The sequence below is a fragment of the Apus apus genome, chromosome 4 (genome assembly GCF_020740795.1).
Source record: "Apus apus isolate bApuApu2 chromosome 4, bApuApu2.pri.cur, whole genome shotgun sequence".
Classification (NCBI taxonomy): domain Eukaryota; kingdom Metazoa; phylum Chordata; class Aves; order Apodiformes; family Apodidae; genus Apus; species Apus apus.
This window is the reverse complement of record NC_067285.1, coordinates 98,836,187-98,855,437: the sequence shown is the minus strand read 5'-3', so window position 1 is coordinate 98,855,437 and position 19,251 is coordinate 98,836,187. Positions and strand designations below refer to the sequence as shown.

The 19,251-nt window shown below is 41.7% G+C and overlaps 2 protein-coding genes across 2 annotated transcripts; both read left to right on the top strand.

Annotated features, from left to right (window-relative positions):
• The first annotated feature begins 416 nt into the window (after window positions 1-416).
• LAP3 (leucine aminopeptidase 3) lies at window positions 417-15,697 on the top strand. The gene is made up of 13 exons (XM_051616730.1): window positions 417-635; window positions 1,169-1,284; window positions 1,580-1,634; window positions 3,392-3,497; window positions 5,086-5,245; window positions 7,706-7,867; window positions 8,857-9,015; window positions 9,774-9,898; window positions 11,021-11,109; window positions 12,446-12,548; window positions 14,249-14,328; window positions 14,971-15,083; window positions 15,188-15,697. The coding sequence occupies exons 1-13, from the start codon at window positions 513-515 to the stop codon at window positions 15,384-15,386; spliced, it is 1,590 nt and encodes a 529-aa protein (XP_051472690.1). The 5' UTR covers window positions 417-512; the 3' UTR covers window positions 15,387-15,697.
• A 761-nt stretch (window positions 15,698-16,458) lies between these two features.
• On the top strand, window positions 16,459-18,831 carry MED28 (mediator complex subunit 28). The gene is made up of 4 exons (XM_051620000.1): window positions 16,459-16,674; window positions 16,755-16,821; window positions 17,952-18,064; window positions 18,510-18,831. The coding sequence occupies exons 1-4, from the start codon at window positions 16,513-16,515 to the stop codon at window positions 18,705-18,707; spliced, it is 540 nt and encodes a 179-aa protein (XP_051475960.1). The 5' UTR covers window positions 16,459-16,512; the 3' UTR covers window positions 18,708-18,831.
• Window positions 18,832-19,251: the final 420 nt, after the last annotated feature.

The window sequence follows — 19,251 nt, the reverse complement described above, 5'->3', positions numbered from 1 at the left end:
TTTGCATTTGCAATAAAGCTTTCTCTTCTTTTCCCCACCAACCAATTACATTTTAATCTTCAATGTGTCAAAATAAACATCCTTTACGTGTACCACAGCTAGGTTATTTAAGTCTGCCCTAAGTCCACAAGAGCTGTTCCATCCTCAGCAGGATGTGCCAAGACCTGCCCACAGCAAACCAGAAGAGGGCAAAAGCCCGCTGCAGACCCCAGCCGCTCCCCACGCCAAGCCGTACAAAGCCCCGTCCCCATGTTAACAGCGAAATGCCACCTCCGGGCCTTCGCGACCCTGCCCTGTAGCCAGTTCCCTGCCTTCCGTCCCCAATCCTGTCCCCTCCGTCCCGCCCCGTCCCTCCCGCCGCTGCCGCGGGCACCGCCCCGCGCGGCGCCGAGTGATGAGGCCACGGCGCGCCGGGGTCAGCGGGCGGGGTGGCGGGTTGCCGGTCTGCGGCCTCTCTCCGCCCTCCTGCTTGCCTCTTGCCTCCCGCCTCCCTCTCCTGCCTGCGGCCGGCCATGCTGCTGCCGTGCGTGCGGAGGACGGCTGCTCGCCGCCTGGCCCGGGACCTGCTCCTGGCCGGCAGCTGCCCGGCGCAGGGCCCCTCGCCGCGGGGCTGCAGCCGCCGGGCGGGCGGGAAGGTGAGGAGGGGCTGCGGGGGGACCCTTCCGCCTGGCGAGGTTGTCCTGCGGGGCCACAGGGTGTCCCCAGCTCCCGCGCAGGGCTGAGCGTGCCCGGCTCTGGGGTCGGTGTGTGCCCCGCGGCGGAACCTCCCGGACCTGCGGCGTTGGGGTGCGCTCCGTGCGGGGGCCGTGGGAGAAGCTCGCCGTGGCAGCAGAGCCGCCTGCCTGCCCCGGCACCTTCTGCCTGCTGCCGAGGAGCTGGAGTCCGGAGCGATGCAGCTCCCGGCCTTCCTCCTGGATGCACCTGGCTGGAGATCTGCATTTGCGGGGGGAAGGGCACAGTGATTTTGCCTGCAGTTACACTGTGTCCAGAGTCTTTCTCACGCTTAAAAATAGTTGTAGTGCTGAAGTGTTGCTCCGTGCATCACCTTAGATAAATATATAAGCTGAGATGAATATATGCAGCAGTAGCTGCAGTTTTAACAATGTGCTCGTCTTTTGGAGGGGTCTCTAACTTTAATGTTGTTTACATCAATGCTCATCCTTTTTAGGGTCTTGTTCTGGGAATCTACTCAAGTGAAAAGGATGAAGGTGCTGCCCAGTTCACTAGTGCAGGAGATGCTTTTGATAGACTCGTGTCTGGAAAGCTGAGGGAACTTCTGTCCATGTAAGTGTATGGCAAGCTTCTGCAATGGACTGAACTACCTACCAACACCAGTAAGAATGGTCTGTCATTATTACTGTTTGTGTCATACCACTTCTCAGGCTGGTATTTGCTTCTATCAGGCCAAGCAGTTTAGAGAGGAACTCCTGTGGATACTGCCCCCTTCTGTGAATCAGCACTGAGCCAGGTGTCTCAGTACAGTGTTGAGGAGCACTGCATGGTTGTGGAGTGAATGTAGTACCGTAACATTTATCAACAATAAGGACGTCTTCATTTAAATAATCTTTTTGTGTCCTAGATCTGGGCCACCTTTGAAGAAAGGTAAAACACGCATATTCCATGGTTTGCATCAGGTATGAACGTCGGATTTCTGTGTGCAGTTTGCCTTTACATCTTATTTTGAGTTCACTGCTGTGCTTGTGTAAATTCTCTGCTGTTCTTGTCCCCTCTCACCCCCGTCTCAACTCAAGATGTGGTTCTTATTGAAACCTTCTGTTCTGCACTCGCCATGTTTGCATGGCCTTTTGCACAATCCTGCCTTTCCTCCACTGCTGCAAAATGAGAAGATATAAAGTCTGCTCTAAAGGTTCTCTAAATAACAGCTCACTGAGTAGGCTGAAGCACAACAGTTTTGCATCAGACTTCTGTTGTGCCCTCTGTGCTAAAGAGGAGTGAGTGCAAAAATGTGTTCCACTGTTTGCAAAAACCCTCTAACACAAGGTAGTCCCATTATAGGCTTTAATCAGATATTTTAAAGTCATGTGCTTGAAACCTCTGAAAACAAGACATGGGCCTGTTCTTCAAGCAAGACTTTTGTCTGCACAGACTTGATGTATCACAATGGTATGAGATGGGGATACATCTGCTTGAAGTTAGGCTTCTGGTACCATTTGAGAAGCCCTAATACATCTAATGCACCTACAGGGAGCTGGCAAACATAGTATGATTTCTGCCTTTTTGGAATAGTAGCTAGAGGGTAGGCAGACGTAATAGGACACTAGGTGTCCCTGTGTAAGTAATCGAGTCTTACATTGGGGCTATTAAAACTATTTAAAATAAATCAATTTGTAGTGAGTATTGCCTACCATGTGTAAATTTCTGTGTGGAGACCCCAGACAGGTGACACAACTCAGTAGAAACGCTCTCGGAAACTTCATGGAAGTTGAGTCCACTGAAGGTCCCATTATCCCAGTTCTGCATAAAGGATGAAGTGAGTAGCAAATCTCTGCAAAAGAAGGGAGCAGAATTTGGTCTTGCACCTCTTCTAAGTGTGTAAAATAATAACTAAAAAAATGTTAACTTGAATCACTGATCTTCTGGAAAGTTAACACTAGTTTCAGCATCTTGTGAACCAAAATGCTTTACTGTAACAGTCTGAGAGCTGGTTGTTAGAATCTGACAGAACAGCTATTTATGATGGAAGGCAAAACCTAAGATTAACTTCATTTTTCTTCAGAGCAGTGGGACATCTGTTTGCATATATGACCTTGAGTTTTACACAAATTTGACTTAATTGTTAAAATGCTGCTTTAATCTTTGTGATTTCTTCCTTTCTGCCTTCCCCTTGCAGCTTATAAGGCAAGCATTTAGTCTGCTGTGCTAGACTGCTTCCCTGCATTCTGCAGCTTTGGTTTGTTACTAAGCAAATTATGGCAGCTCAAGCTCCTGAGCTGAGCTCATAGGTTCAGCCTTTGAAGTTATTTTATTTCCTTGAACATAGTACTGTGCCAAAAAAAAGGTTACACTTCTCCAGATCAGTTCTGGCCTTTTGGTGCAGCTGGAAATCTGGGTCTGCTTTCAAAGAACTGTTACACTTACCCTTAGAAGTATCAGGTTTGCTATGTGTTGAGCATAAAGCCTTACATCTGCTCCAGTGCATGTAGTTAACTATTAATTGGGCAACAGAAGAACTGACTACGTGTCTGTGGCAAATGACTGGGGCTGCAAGACTGTGGTAACGTAGTGGCACGCTTAGTGCAGAAATGTGCATAATGTAGAGACAGTATTGAATGTATTTTAATGCTGTGCTTGGTTTGATATGGAAAGTAAGATCTTTTTAATGACTGCTGTGGCTTTCAAGTGAATCCGTTCGTGTGTTGGCTTCATCTAGGACTTTCCAAGTGTGGTTGTAGTTGGCTTGGGTAAGAAGAATGCTGGACTAAATGACCAAGAAAACTGGAATGAAGGCAAAGAAAATATTCGTGCAGCTGTTGCAGGTTAACTATTTTAACATTTTTTTAAGCATTTTGTCTGTAAAACTATTGTAGTGGTGCAGCGTATTCCACTTTCAAAGACTGAGTCTATATATGATCTTGTTTCAAAATGCAAAACCTAGTGCGTGGTTCGGTAAATGCATTTTCTGGTCACTGATTTTAATGCATTTTTTTCTTAGCAAGGAAGGAGTGATAGGGCATGTAAATCAATCTGCAGAGAGGTAACTCCAGTTATTTCTCACAGAATCACAGAATTGTCATGGTTGGAAAGGACCTCCAAGATCAGAGTCCAAATGTCAACACAAAAAACCCCAAACAAATACAAACAACCACACACATTCCACCAAAAAACCGCCACAAAACCCCCACACCCTCAGCCACCAGAGCATGCCCTGGGGTGCCACATCTACACATTTCTTCAATATCTCCAAGGATGGTGACTCTGCCACCTCTCTAGGCAGGCTGTTCCAGTGCCTGGCCACTCCTTCAGTATAGAAATTCTTACTAATATTCAGCCTAAACCTCCCCTGCTGCAACTTCAGGCCATTTCCTCTGGTGCTCTCATCATTTATTTACCTCCCTATAACCTCCATATATTATTTACCTCCTCCTATTTACCTCCCTATATTTCTTATTTACTTCCCTATAACCTCCTTCCAGGTAGTTGTAGAAAGCAATGAGGTCTCCCCTCAGCCTCCTCTTCTTCAATATTCTGAATAACTTTCCTGAACAGTGTGATACTGAAAAGTTACTTGAATAATTACTACTATTTTGAAGCCTGAGAGCACCACTAATTCACTTTATGCTCATGCTGTACTGAAGTATGCACATATATTTACTTTTGCCACTTGGTTTGCGACTGAGATAAGTGTGTTAAAAACTGGTATCTTTCACAACATCAGAAGTATGATTCAGTATGTTATCTGTCATAGGCAGAGGAGGCCTCTCTATCCTAAGGATAACTGTTGCAACTAAGTGTGTATAAAACAAGAATAAAAAGAGTTCTCACTGCAGAGTTTATAATCTGAGACTGAAGGTCAGTCACATGTGTATGACAGCTCTATATCCAAAGTGCAAACCAGTGTTGTCTCACTAGCTGCCAAAGTGTTGTTAAATTACTTGGGCACAAAATAGATTTTATGGAATACATACTTTTGGTTGTTTGCTTATAAAAGTGTATAAACTAATTTGCAGAAAAGAGCAGCCATATATTCTTAGCAGAAAACTAAATTACAACAAACTTCTGATACCTGCAGACAGACAGAACCTATAGCACTCCAGAATGATAGAACTTTTCTTTGATATAGAGTGAGCTTAACAGAATCAGAACAGCCGTGGACTTTCCTTTTTATTCTTGTGAAATGTCTTAATCATTACAATTAATCAAGTGATATTTTCAGTTGACATTTGTCAGTATATGGTCATTAGCATTTTTAATGATTTATGTCCTTTTTAACTGGTTTACTTTTAAATTTAGATATCTTGAGTAAAAATTATTTTTTTCCTTGAAAAAGGAAATTGATCACCTCTGATACCTGTTTTGCAGTTCTGTGCAATACTCAGCCTGCTATTTCTGCACTGTATTTTTCAGTTGGTTGTAGACAGATCCAAGATCTGGAGATGCCTTGTGTTGAAGTAGACTGCTGTGGAGATGCTCAAGCAGCTGCAGAAGGTGCTGTCCTTGGATTGCATGAATATAATGAGCTGAAGCAAAAAAAGAAACCTGTAGTTACTCCTCAGCTTCATGGAAGGTGATGGCAAAATGAAAGCTGGCCTGTTTATTTATCTGTGTGTTTCCTTATTTATAAAACTGCATGCTTGTGCATGGGAAAAACAAAACTGGGAGAACAAGGCTAGCAGTAGTATCCCTCTTAACTCTGCTTATTCCTTTGAATTTCCTGTAGTATTTTACATCTCAAGTGCATTTATAGTGTTTGCACTATATGTTCTGTTAGTATGCCATGTTCTGAGGTTAAAGGTAAATAAATGCTGCCTCATAGAAAAGAAGGCTCAGAATAAAAATAGGAGTAAAAAACATCACTTGAAGCATGGTTGTGATGTGAAAGGATTTTTGTTGATACTGCATGCCAAAATTGTGGAGCAGAGGTATTTCAAACTTCATAAATGCATAAATCCTTTTGATAATCAGGAAATGTTAATTGACATCAGACCATGCCATGATGGATATGCTTTGCATAGTTCACTTGTTATATTTTCATTCAGAATAATGCAAGAAGAGAAGCTTGGGTGCTTCTGGCTTCTAAATAAATATCACTGTTACTTGAAAGCAGAAAGTAATATCAGAGCTTTTGGTTCCAGAACAAAGCTTTATTAATCCCCTTTTACTCTATCAGAGGGGACTCAGGATCTCCCATATAGAATATTCTGTCACGTGGAGAGGCATTTCCCATATGTACTTTGTACAGGAACAAGTCTTTCCTTATAAGGAAGTTAGTGAAATAAAATAAAAACCTCTCAATTGAAGCATGTTTTTATAAGCTACATGCAACACTTCCCATTTTGTAGCACAGCAGATAGGTTTGGGAGCTGATTATACTAAATAAAGATTTCCTGAAAACATAGATGGTCCTATGACCACTTATGACACTGGAAGTAGTTTTTGTATATAATCATTTAGGCTGGAAAGGACCTTTGTAGGTCATCTAGTCTAGCTGCAACTTGTCTAGCTTGCAACTCTTACCTGCCAGCTAGGTAGTTCAACTGTTGTCTGCTATCTTCTGAGCCAAACAACTCTTACAGTTTTTCACCCATTTTGTAGTCTACCCCTCCAGTTCATGTTTTCTCAATTTGTCTGCAAGGATTCTACATTAAAACCTTGCTAAAGCCAAGAGAAATTATATCCACTGTGGTCCTCTGTGCCAACTGTCTCATCATAAAAGTCAGTTGAGTTGGTCAGGCATGATTTATCCCAAATCTATAATGGTTGTTCCCAGTGACCATCTTTGTTCTTCAGGTACCTGGAAATGGTTTCCAAGGTGACTTTCTCAATGAAATTTTAGGCGATTAAGCCTACAATAAATGGTTTGTAGTTCCCTATATTCTCTTTGCCATTCTTAAAGATGAGGACTTGTCATTTTCCAATTAATTGTGCCAGCCAGCTCCCTTGGCACCTTCAGATACACACTGACTGCTAACCTAGGACCTCGTGCATATCTGGCTTCCTTAAACAGTCCTTCTAATCTGCTATGGCTAGTATGTTCCTTTCCCAAACTCAGTTACTAAGCACAAAGAACTGATGAATCTGGAAGCAGATCTTAATAATTAAGACTGATGCAAAGCAGGCATTGAGAACTTCAGTCTTCTCGGTGTTTGCTAGATTGCCTGCCCCATTTAGCAATGGGACAGTAGTATTCCTGTTCTTCCTTTTCCTGATCCATGTGTCCGTTGAAGTCCTCTTGTAGTTTTTCATACTTCTGGCCAATTTCAGTGTCAGCTGAGATTTGGCTTCTTAATTCCATTCCTCTATATCCAGACAATGATTCAATACTCCTTCTGGATTCCTTCTTCACTGTGCTGCTCTTAGAGGTGGAATCTAGCTTAATGCCCTGCTTTGTCATGTGTTTTAAAGCAAGTAAGCCTTTTGGTTCTGTCTCAGTAAAATCAAAGGTTTTGTACCAGTCATGTTGCAGAGTACCCAGAGAGGCTTCCCCATCTCCTATGCAGGCAGCTCTTTATAAACGTTTGCTCTGTCATTCATTAGTGAAATGTCTTGAGTGCACTGTGAAATGAGATCCAAATACCACTCTTATCACATAATCATATTTCAGTAGTGAAACAGATAATTGGAGGCTTTATATGGTAAATAAAAACTTCCAGGGCTGTTATAATTAATGCGATTATGAATTTTGAAAGGATATTAAACCTTGTGCTTAAGGATTTAAGCCAATCTCTGACTAGTAAGGATTAGGACAAGACCTAATGTATTAGACAGATAATTCTACATTTGTCTGCTCTAGGATTCTTTTAGCTTTCTGTGAAGCATTTGGAACTGACTAGAACCAGAGATGAGCTACTAGACTAGATGTACCTTGGATAGTATCCTAAATTCCTCGTAGTAAGATTACTATGACATTTTAAATTGCCCCAAATTAATGATCCTGCATTTTCAAACAGGAGAGAACAGATGGATGCTGACATCATCTTACTTTTGCAAATGTTTATGATCCTGATTATTGTATGGTGTTGTTTAGTGCTGAAAATGAAGCCTGGCAAAAAGGTGTAATCTACGCTGAGGGTCAGAACCTCGCTCGGTACCTTATGGAGGCTCCAGCTAATTATGTAACTCCATCCAAATTTGCCGAACATATGGAACAGAAGCTCAGAAGTTTCAGCAATGTGAAGGTCCATGTAAGGTAAGTTCCATTTAAATGATTCCTCTGTAGGATAAGATATCTTCCAGGCTATTCAAGTATGCAGTGTGCTCTCATTTTCACACTCGTTTTGCCTCTGCAAAGACAAAAGCTGGGGAAGCGTTTGGCAGAAAGGTATGAGAGAGGCCCAGACTGCAGGCTACTCTCAATATTAGGTGAGCTTCTAGTTAGCAGAGTAGACAAGATGCTGTGATATGGTAAAACCATTAATTGTCAATTAGCCATGCAGACAATTACTGCTTAATTGACACATGTGCTGTGAAAGAGAAAGCCTGATGAAGTCTCTGAATACAGGACAAAGACCAGGTATCTTTTTTCTAATACTCTTTGTTTTCTTCCCAAGTGGGTTTTATACATACTTTAGTTTTTTTGCTTGGATGTGGTAATTAAATATTCCTTATTTATTCCTGTTATTGTTGGGGCTTTTTTTTTTTTAACTTCTAAAAATGTTAATTGGAGTCATGAAAGCCCTTGCAGTTGACTTTGCCTCAGCATTTCTAGTTACTGCACTTAAGTGTAAATGGGCTAACTGGTAGTGCAAATGTTGGAGGCTGTTTTGTTGAAGAGCAAGAGACTGAGGGAAATCAACTATAGTTAACCAACATAACAGACAGCTAAACAGTAACCTGCTGCAATATTGTTACTCCATGTGCCTTCAGAGAGTACCGCCTGATGATGAAAGTTTAACAATCCTGATGCAGAAAATGCAGAGTGGTTGTTATTTTTTAAACAAGGCAAAACGAAAACTGAACAGCACCTTTGAGGCACTATTTTTCTGTTTCACAAAAAAAAGGTAATAATGGTTGGATTTAAATTACAGTTTCCAAAATAATTAACTAAAATTGAATTTTTGTTTGTATACAAACTTTCAAGAATTGTGATCTCTTAAAAACTAACAAAGTCGCATAAGTCAAAGAGTGCAAATACAAAAAAAAAAAAGCCAAAACAATTTAATTTTTTTTCTGTTCCAGACCAGAGTCTTGGATAGCAACACAACAGATGGGAGCATTCCTGAGTGTAGCTAAGGGTTCAGCTGAACCTCCCATCTTTCTGGAGATTCACTATTCAGGTGGTGCTAATACAAATGACTCCCCATTGGTATTTGTAGGAAAAGGAGTTACATTTGACAGGTTTGTATACTAATATTTTAATGACTAAGGGGGTAAAATGCCTTCCTGCTATTCATGTTCAATGGGGAGATGTGTTTCCTTTGCTCAGCTTATCTTTCAGGGTCATTCCAGTGAACTTTCCCTCTATAGTAGACTGTGCTGCCTTTTCTGGGGAGAAGACAAGCCTGAGTGGTTGGACAAAATGGAAATTGATACGCTGTTGTCTTCTAAGGCGAAAAGGGAAATTCAGGAGGAAAAACCCAAACAACTTGCTATTTTTTATTTTTATCAGCCTGAGCAAACCTCAGGATAAAGCATTTAAATATTTATAATTGCAGTATGTCACTGGACATTTAGGTCATGCATGAGGAAAGAGTAGTTTGTTCTTTGCAGCAGTTCCTTGTAACTGCTACTCATGTCACCTAACTACTGAAGAATTGATCAGTCTGTTCCCCTTCCATGTGCTGATTTTACCAAGGCTCCTGTTTTGTTCTTTTTTTGTGCTCTTTTGCTATTATGAAGACCATTGAGTTAGTCTGCTGCAGATTACCTAGATTTTTATGGCATCCTAATTATGAGGAGATAATTTAGGGATATACTTGATCTGAAAGGAAGACCCACATGCCTTGGTTTCCTTATGCTTGTTAGGGCGTTGAGGGAATATTTGAAAACACATTTACTAATACCTGGTGCTAAAACAGACTGATGGACAGAATATTAGCAATGCTTGCCACTTCAAACTCCTACATGTTGGATGATACTTGTTCTGTTTGTCCCAGTGGTGGCATTTCACTGAAGCCGTCATCGGGCATGGATGCGATGAGGGCAGACATGGGAGGAGCAGCAACTATCTGTTCAGCCATTGTGACAGCAGCAGCTTTAAATCTACCTCTAAACATAATTGGTAAGTATGTTTGTGTAATAATCCCCAAATCTTAATTTTACAAGATCTCTTGTTGACAAAGTCATTTTCTAGTATCAGCAGTGGTAACAATCTTACAGAAAAGCCATGGACTCTTGCAGACTTAATTATCTCAGCTTCTCTTCCATTTTCAGTTGCTTATAAAAAAATACTAGTTTTGCTTGAATAAAATATTTCAACACTGAATTAAAATTTTGAAGGCATGATTTTTAGATCTTAGGTCAGCAGTGATTATCAGTAAACTTACTTGCAACAACTTTTTCAGAATTCCTGATCCTTCGTTACAGGAAGGAATGTGGATATCTGTAAAAGCAATTAAAAATGAAAAGGAGCTAGCTGAGCTACCTCCATGAGGGTTTGCCACAGCTGAACAGGAAGAGGGATCAGCTTTTCTTTTCTTAGGTGAACATCTCAAGAAATCTAAAACAAATAAACAAAAACTCCAGTCTGCTGATACTGGTTTTAAGTATGAGAAATGCTTATATATTTCTGCAAAAATGTTGCACAGCTAAAATTAAATGAGCTGATTCAGGAACCGTGGCAAAAAGGAGTTGCTGATGTTATGTGATCCACTCTAGGATAAGTTCTATGTTTGAGAGCCTCGACTTGCAGGAAACTAATATTTTCGTCACTTTTATGCTTCAACCAGTAGAGGGCAGCGAAACACACATCCTCACGTTCCTCACTTAGAAGTACGTGATGGGAAGGGCTAAAGGAGTGGAGCAAAAGGCTGTGTACGTGATTCCCCCTGAAGAGTGGTGGTCCACAATTTGCTTATTCCTTGTGCTAGAAGCAGGTTTTTCCCTCGGAATGGTGGAATGCCTTTCATCCCCTTATCCCATTTATAGCTGGAGTTTTGACAATTACACTTTTTTTTGCTCATCTCCATTTGCTTTTTTTATGGTTGGATTCCTATGGCGAGTCCTTGGACCCCTCTTGACATTGCACAATATTTATTTCCAGTGAGTAGAGAACCAGGAAAATTTTGATTTTGAGCATAAATTCAAAATGAGAATAGCACTGTTTTCTCAAGGAGGTGCTTGGGATTTTCTGCACCTTTTCTGAGAAAGAAACTAGTATTGCATTTTTCCTTTTCTCTCTAAGGCTTGGCACCCCTCTGTGAAAACATGCCCAGTGGTAAGGCAAACAAGCCTGGAGATGTAGTTAGAGCCAAGAATGGAAAAACAATACAGGTATGCTTGTGAAACTTGGATTTTTACTACTGTTGGTAAATTGGTTTAATCAATCAAGTTATATTACTGCAATCACAGCAGTACAAATGTACTTTTTTAAAAATGTAAGAAGCATGTTATTAATTAGACACTGCTATCATATGATTCTTTCAAATATAAATATCAATCTTAGAGATTAGACATGTTTTATAAATTGCTAAGAAAAAGCTGAAAAAGTATGGTCATTTACTGAACATGGCAGAAAATCTTGTTTGAGCACAAGAGATTGGTAAAATGCTTATAAAAAAAGGTTCTCAGTCAGAATGAATAACATATCAGTTGCTCCCTGCAGACCCTTCAGGACTCTTCTGTACTATCTGGAGTAAGACCTAAGAGTATCCGTTTCCTGCTGGCATAACCAAGGTCTTTACTGCCAAGCTGCTCTGCACAATCAGAACTCAAAGGGGCTGTTGGTTCAAAGGAGCTTGCCAAATCCCTACTCAAAATTCATATTTTGTATTGAATCCAAACTGTTCCATACTAAACTTGTAGATTAAATGGTACTGAAAGTAATTGTGCTGTAGACCACTGATTTAATTTAGAAGTATATGGCTTCATCAATATCTGGATTTCTGTGATTCTACCACCTCTGACTTGCTGAACCTTCCAGTTCCTTGAGGTGCTTCTCCCAAAACTGAGTTCAGCCACCTTCTGTTTTGAGGGAAAAGGCTGGGCACATATTCCCCCACCATGAAGAAATTTGCAAGAAAGTACTAGTAGCTCAGAGCACATCATGCAGTTAGTCTTGCAGAATTAATCATTAATTTTCCCTGAAAGGGGAAAGGAGCAAAAGGGCTATTTATTTTACATTTTAGAGTGATGAAGTTTCAAGATCCACAGAGAAAGCAGTTTCCAGCCATGCATCTGTGTTCTTTGTGGTACCCTCTCCTTTGCAGTTTCCTCTGCTTGCTCAGAAATAGCCCCTGGGATTCCTGGGGCTTTGCTGGGAATGGCAACCAGCCCCCTGCACTCCACTGGGGCACCTCCAGGCTCTTCTGAGGAGCCAGCAGCACAGAGGCCCAGTGTGCAGAGTAGGTTGCAGTGCTGAAAGAGGACTTTACCTCAGCTACATCTGTGCTTTTATTTTATAAACATAACTGCATATCAATACTATATTTTTTCTTCTTTTTTTTTTTTTTTAAGTTTATTTTGGGTAAATTTTTATGACCTGAAGTTCCTGGGGCCTGCAACAGTGCATTCACAATCTAACAGCTATTTAAGTTAGTATGTAAGAAAAAAGTCAGTGAAAGGGATGTTTTCTGTAGTTGATCTGTTTTCACTAATTTTTCACCTGAAGGTAGATAACACAGATGCAGAAGGAAGACTGCTGCTAGCTGATGCTCTGTGTTACGCCCACAGTTTTAATGCAAGAGCTATTGTGAATGCTGCAACATTAACAGGTAAGCAGTCTCCATTCCTTGCTCATTTAGCAAGTCAGTTCTTTGTCACTGTCATTAACTGGGCTGTGAATCAGTTGAACAATGTATATAAAGCCAGCCTGAATTTGAAAGCAATTGAGATGATTTTACATATTGTAGGACAACAGGTAGCACAGTTAATGCTCTAACAACTTGTACTGCTGTACCATGTCTCTAGGTGTGCAGGGTACACACTCAGCAATCTAGATTAAGTTGGGTCAGCCCAGCTGAGCCGGAACTAAGAATAACAAGAAAACCTACACAGACACTGATGTTTCTGTGCAGTGTTTCCCAGTGCTTCCACGTCTGAGTTAAGACCCCCAGCTCCAGGGGCTCTGTGATGCAGAGATACTGGCATGGTTGTGGAAGAATCCTGCCAGCTCCACATGGCAGTCACCATGCTGGAGCCAAAATAGCTTCTTTGTGAACAGCTTCCTGAGTGCCTGAGCTCTGTCTGACCTAGCCAGCACCCGTCCTTCCATTATGTGAGGTAGCTCAGGTCTCCATGATTCTAGAAAATGGAATAGGAGAGTCATTATCATCTTCCCAATAATTAATTTGACTGAAGTATCTCTTATGTTCAGTTTGCATACTTCCAGGCATAATAAAATGTGCTTTAATGGTTTTATCTCTACAGTTGTATATGAGTGAGGTTATAATTTAAAATTAAAAAACAGCATTGTGGCTGCATCTCATGAACTGCAGTTACAAGTTGTCGTGGGTGAAGTGACTGTAGCTGAAATGAGGGCAAACATGGAAGAGTAGTTCAGAAAGGAGTCCACTGTGTTGCTTAATTAGTACGCTAAACAAAGTAATTATCTCTCTATATATACTCTACTAGTGCTTTAAATTGTGTTCCATGAGTTTTACCAGTTCAAATGCCATGGAAAATTTCAATAGACAGAAGGGAAGCTGATTTTAAGATCATTGGCTTGTATAAAAGTATTCCCATATAAAGGGCATGATAGAATAAGGAGTTTACTCCCACTGGAGATTATTCTGTGTTTAGGCTCCTTGGGCACCAAGGAGGAAGGAGGAAAGCTGCAGGAGAAACTTACTTGATGTAACATTTTGTTAAACTACTACTTGTCTTCTTTTTTTAAATCTCATTGAGATTTTAGTGTTGGTATTAGAGAGGCAGTTCTGTGGCATCAAATAAATAACTATGCACGTAATACCTCTGGTTTAGGTATGGTTTAGTGTTTTGATAAGGATTATTTTCATTTAAATTCATGTATGCTGTGCAAAAATCTATGCAAGTGAAATTCCCGAGAGGGAAAGTATCAGCTCAAAAATTGTAGAGGTATATAAATTGAAAAAAGTCCATTCATATTTTCTGTATGGAAACAATAAAATTTAGTGTTGTCTTTTTTTTGAGAAGACACATTACTATGTTTAATATTAGACATATTGCTAAGAAACATCAAGCTGAAAACATAAAATCTAGTTTCATGATACAGAATATATTTTTTATGAATTCTTGTCCTATTAGATGATGTAAAGGTTTAACAACATTTAAACTATTAAAAATGCAATTGTATTAAAAACTTTAGGTTTTGCAGACTTTATAAATTACTGATAATGGGAATAAAAAATGAAAAGTTCTGTGAGGAATTAGGATGCAGAATAGCTCAGGTCCACCTTTACCTTTGTTGTATGATGTTGTAAGTATGTTTCTGTAGGTGCCATGGATGTTGCGTTGGGGTCTGCGGCAACTGGAGTGTTCACAAACTCATCTTGGCTTTGGACTCACCTTTATGAAGTAGGCCATCTGCATTATTATTAAATAATCATAACTCAGTAATAGCTGTTATTGAAAAGTTAGCGCATTACTCAAAGTCTTTATGCAAATCCAAATGGTATGTTATTAAATTTTGTATTTAATTGAAAATAATTAATTTGAATATTAATTGCTAGCTCTTCAGTGACGTTTAGTATCATACAGCAAATAGCATCCGTATCATCTTAAAGATCTGCATTTTCTGGTCATTTACTGTATATGCATAAGCTCTGGAGCACTGACAGTAATTAGTTCATGTTAAAAAGGTAATTGATCTTGCCAAACAACATTGAGACAGAAATTCAGTCCTTGTGATTGGCTGGAGTGTGATGGGTAAAGGAAGCCTCTGCCAGGGAGGAAAATGGAAACTGAAAATAAACCCAGTGTTTAGATTTTTGCCTTTTGACTGACACTAAAGTACCTAAAAAGTAGGATTCACTGTTTTGTTTGGCAGTGTGTCTCCAAATACCTGATAGTATATAGCACTGAAGATTTTTAGACTAATCAAAGCTAAACAAAGCTAACCATGCCTAGTACAGGGGCTTGGGAATGCAGTTTAAAAAAGGGGGGAAAAAAAATAAGAAAGAGAAAAATTTGCAAAAACTATCAGTGTTTCTTTTTCAGGCCAGCATTTTGACAGGAGACAGAGTTTGGAGAATGCCTCTTTTTGACCATTACACAAAACAAGTAACAGACTGTCCTCTTGCAGATGTTAGCAACATTGGCAAGTACAGCAGGTAAGATGCATCAATATCCTTCATGTGCCCCTTCAGCGTATTCGCTTCATGTTTGTGCTGTTGGTGTTGCTTTGGAAACAATACACTTCATCTGTTCCCCACAGATCTGGAGGAGCATGCACAGCTGCTGCATTCCTGAAAGAATTTGTGACTGCCTCTCACTGGGCTCATTTAGATATAGCTGGTGTGATGTCTAACAAGGATGAGGTGCCCTATCTTCGAAAAGGCATGGCAGGGCGGCCTACGAGAACCCTAGTGGAGTTTGCAGCTCGATTGAGTCAAGACAGTCACAATACCCAATAAAATACCTATTCTAAAATAATCTACTCTGCCTTAAAAAAAAAAAAAAAAGTATTATTCATAAATGAATGTCCCAAGCGTATTTTTACTACAGTAATGAACTACAAGTGCTTTTTATAAATCATTATTTGGGTGAGAATATCTTGCCTTTGAGATTTGTCATCCCATATAATGCAGTTAAAAATAAAAACTCCTGTTTGAAATGTTGAGATATTTAGTACCAAAACACGATGGTGGAAAACATCTGAACTGCTTTTTTTATATGTTAAGTATGCTGAATTATTGCAAACAATAAATCTCTTATTTGGGTGTGAGTTTTTATTGAGAATGAACAATAGCATGGAGATCATAGCTGTGCCTCAGTATTGGATGAATTTTAGGTTGTGCATAAAGTAACTGCAAAGTTGTTCTTAAATTTGCCATTCTGACATTTTTCCTTGGGAAAAACTAGAACTGCTGTTGGTGTGTTTTGAGGTGAGAAATAATGCATGTTTAGGCTGTTGCAATTAGTGTGATTAGCATGGCTTTGGCACTAAATTATGTACTGAGTCTTAAACAAGTGCCAACAAGAATCCATCTTGTCACTGCCTTTCAAACACGAATCAACGCACGTTAGTGCTGGGTGGGTTTTTCGAGGGGAGCTCGTCAGCAGCCCCCGCCCTTTGTCACCCTGCTGCGTGCGAGGCTCTCGGGCTTCAAGCTGAGAGTTGACACGTCAAACACACCTACAAAGAGGGGCCAGGTTTTCTTGAGAACGTGGGGGATCCAGGCCCGGAGGGTGTGCTTTTTTTCTGTTAAACTCGTGTGTGGCTGCCTGTGACCAGCGGTGCTGAGCTGCTTCTTACCCGGCTGGCGTCTGGGAGGCGCGGGAGGGCAGAGGCTGGAGGGGAGGGTCTCTCTGGGAAGGACGGCTTTGTTTTCTCGGCTTCTCCCCGCGCCCGAGGCGGGCGGAGCTCCCGGCCGCTGGGGCTGCCCTGCGTGCGGGAGGGAGGCGGGAGGCGGCGGCGGCGGGGGGGGGGGGCAGCGGGCGGGGCGGGGGGGGCAGCGGGCGGGGCGGGGGGGGCACCGGGCCCGCCTTCGCCCCCCGCCCCCTGCGCAGGCGCGGCGGCCGCGCAGCCCGCGGGGCGCCATGGCGGGCGTGCTGGGCGGCATGTTCCCCAGCCAGCCGCCGGGGCCGCCGCCGCCGCCGGGGCCTCCCGGTGGGCCCGGCCCGGCCGGCCTCATCCCGCCTCCGACCGGGCCGCGCAATCCCAACAACACGCTGGTGGACGATCTGGAAGCGTCCTTCGAGGTGCGTGCGCCGCGGCGGGGGAGGCCGCGGGTGGGCGCTCCCCCCGGGGCTCTGACCGCCCGCGCTCCCCTCTCTTGCAGGCCTGCTTCGCCTCGCTGGTGAGCCAGGACTACGTGAACGGCACGGACCAGGAGGAGATCCGCACCGGTGAGGCCCCGGGGGTGGGGAAGGGCTGTTGCCGCCGTGCCCGGCGCCTCTCGCCTGAGTCCCGCCGGGCTGGACTGACCCCTCGGCGGCTTTCGGGCGCTGCCGAGGTGCTGCAGCTCGGCTCGGCTTCAGGAAAGCCCTGGATACGCCACGGATTTATTCTGCAGGCCTGGAATACTGAGGGGCACGGCTGGGGTTGCAAATTTACGGCTAACTTTCCCTAAAACTTGGGAGGTTTTGCAGGTGCGTTTGAGCTTTGCCAAGGGTACACGTGCCTTGTCACTTGAGGCCAAAAGTGTTTTAAAACCAATTCGGGGCCTTTGAACGGCGACTCCCCCTTCCCAGCTGGAACTCTGTTCGGAGCCTCACACAGGGAATGATGGGGGTCTTCCGGAGAGGTGCGAGTGCCAGCTGGCTCCGGGGTTGTGTGGGGTTATATTAACGGGCAATGAAATACATTGTTCAGAAACTAAGAAGGTAATGTTGATGAAGCAGTAATTAAAAGCTGGGAAAGGAGAGCCTAGATGAGTAGCAATGCTCTAAGGCCTGCGTGACAGGCACCTCTGTGGGAGGCATAATTGATACTGGGCTGCTATAGACGGGAAGTTAAAAAATGCCCCTCGAATACAGCTTAGAAGTGTACTTTTCCTTAGCAGGTTTTTCAAGCTTGACTCTCAAGCACTCTTCAAAACCAGCATAAATACTTCTGAAATTTCCTTGCTTGGTATTGGGTTTTATCCGTATGCTGGAATGGAAAAGCTTTTATTATCAAACAGTAGTGCGTAATATAGTAAGGCAGAATATTCTCCTAAATATGCCTATGTTTTAGAACCTTACATGGTGCTTGTTGCTTCGGCATGCAGCAACATGTTTTCTTTATTCAACCAAGTTCCACAAATTATGTTAGAACTACTTTTCATGGTCAAAAATATAATAAAACTTGGGGAAAAGGGATTTATGCAGACATTTAATTTGCATCTTGGTTTTATACATATGTCATTTTAGTAAATCTTAATGTTTTCTTTCTAGAAAGTACTGTGAAAAGTGTTTTTATAAAATGTTGACAGCTACCGGTATCAGCCTCATAACTACTTTTGTGGAATCACTTCTTCCTGTTTTGTTATGTTTAGGTGTTGATCAGTGCATCCAGAAGTTTTTGGATGTCGCAAGACAAACTGAATGCTTTTTTCTACAAAAAAGACTGCAGCTATCAGTCCAGAAACCAGAACAAGTAATTAAAGAGGTATGTTTAAATTAATTTACCTGTGTTGTACTTGCTAAGATAAGCTGTGTACCTGTACAGTTAATTACCTTGTTCACATTAATTCTGGGTTTCTCAACGTGATGCTGTATCTTAAGTTGGTAGAACTTGACTGTTAACATAGCTTGCACCAGAAACCTGGAGAAGCTGGATGCCTGCGGCTCTGTGGACTGTTAGAACACAGGTATTTCACTGGAAGAAACAAACTAGTTAGTCAAATTTTGCTGGAATTTATGATCTCTGAAATAAGTGACCTAGAGGAATGGAACTAGTGCATTCCCAGTGCTTTCCCTCTGTTCCATATTTTTCCAATATTAGAATCACCATAAGATCAGCTTGGAAACTCAGGCTAAAAAAATTACATGCTCTTTATGTGAGGTGGTTATTCTTATTAATACTGACTGTTTACACATTTTTTCATCCATAGGATGTTTCAGAATTAAGAAATGAATTGCAGAGAAAAGAAGCATTAATTCAGAAGCATTTGGGTAAACTGCGACACTGGCAACAGGTCCTGGAAGATATCAGTGTACAGCACAAAAAGCCTGCAGAAATGTCTCAAGGTCCATTAGCTTACCTAGAACAAGCATCTGCTAATATTCCAGCTCCAATGAAGCAAACATGATCTTTGATTTTACATATCTGAGTATTTTCAACAGTGTAAAGCAGTTGTGTTCTTTTTACTTTGTATGCTTTTTGTATAATGTCATTTGTACTGCAAATATAAATAGTTAAGACAATTAAGCAAATTTAATTCTCTTCTTTCTTTCTTCCCCAAAATATGGATTAGTTTTATATTTCAGTGGAAAATAAACAGAGTTGCTACTCGGGATACTTCCTGGTAGAATTATGTTTTCTAGAAGACATCCTGTTCCTTGTAGAAAGGGTAGCCCTAGCTTTCCCCTAACTATATCCTTTCTGGTATGATTAAAATACTTGCAAAGATTAAAATACTTGCAAAGATGATGGTTTAGATTTACTGGAATTTTAAAAATGTTTTGTGATCCAGCAATGATCCATTAAGTACCACTACAGAAACACCTTTCATATTGTCTGTATTGAGGTCAGGTCAAGAGTGTACTTTTATTGAAGTGAACTGTCCATCCCCGCTGAGTGGAGTCACAAAGGGGTCTCAGGCTGTACAAATTTGATTCTTACAGGGTGAAATG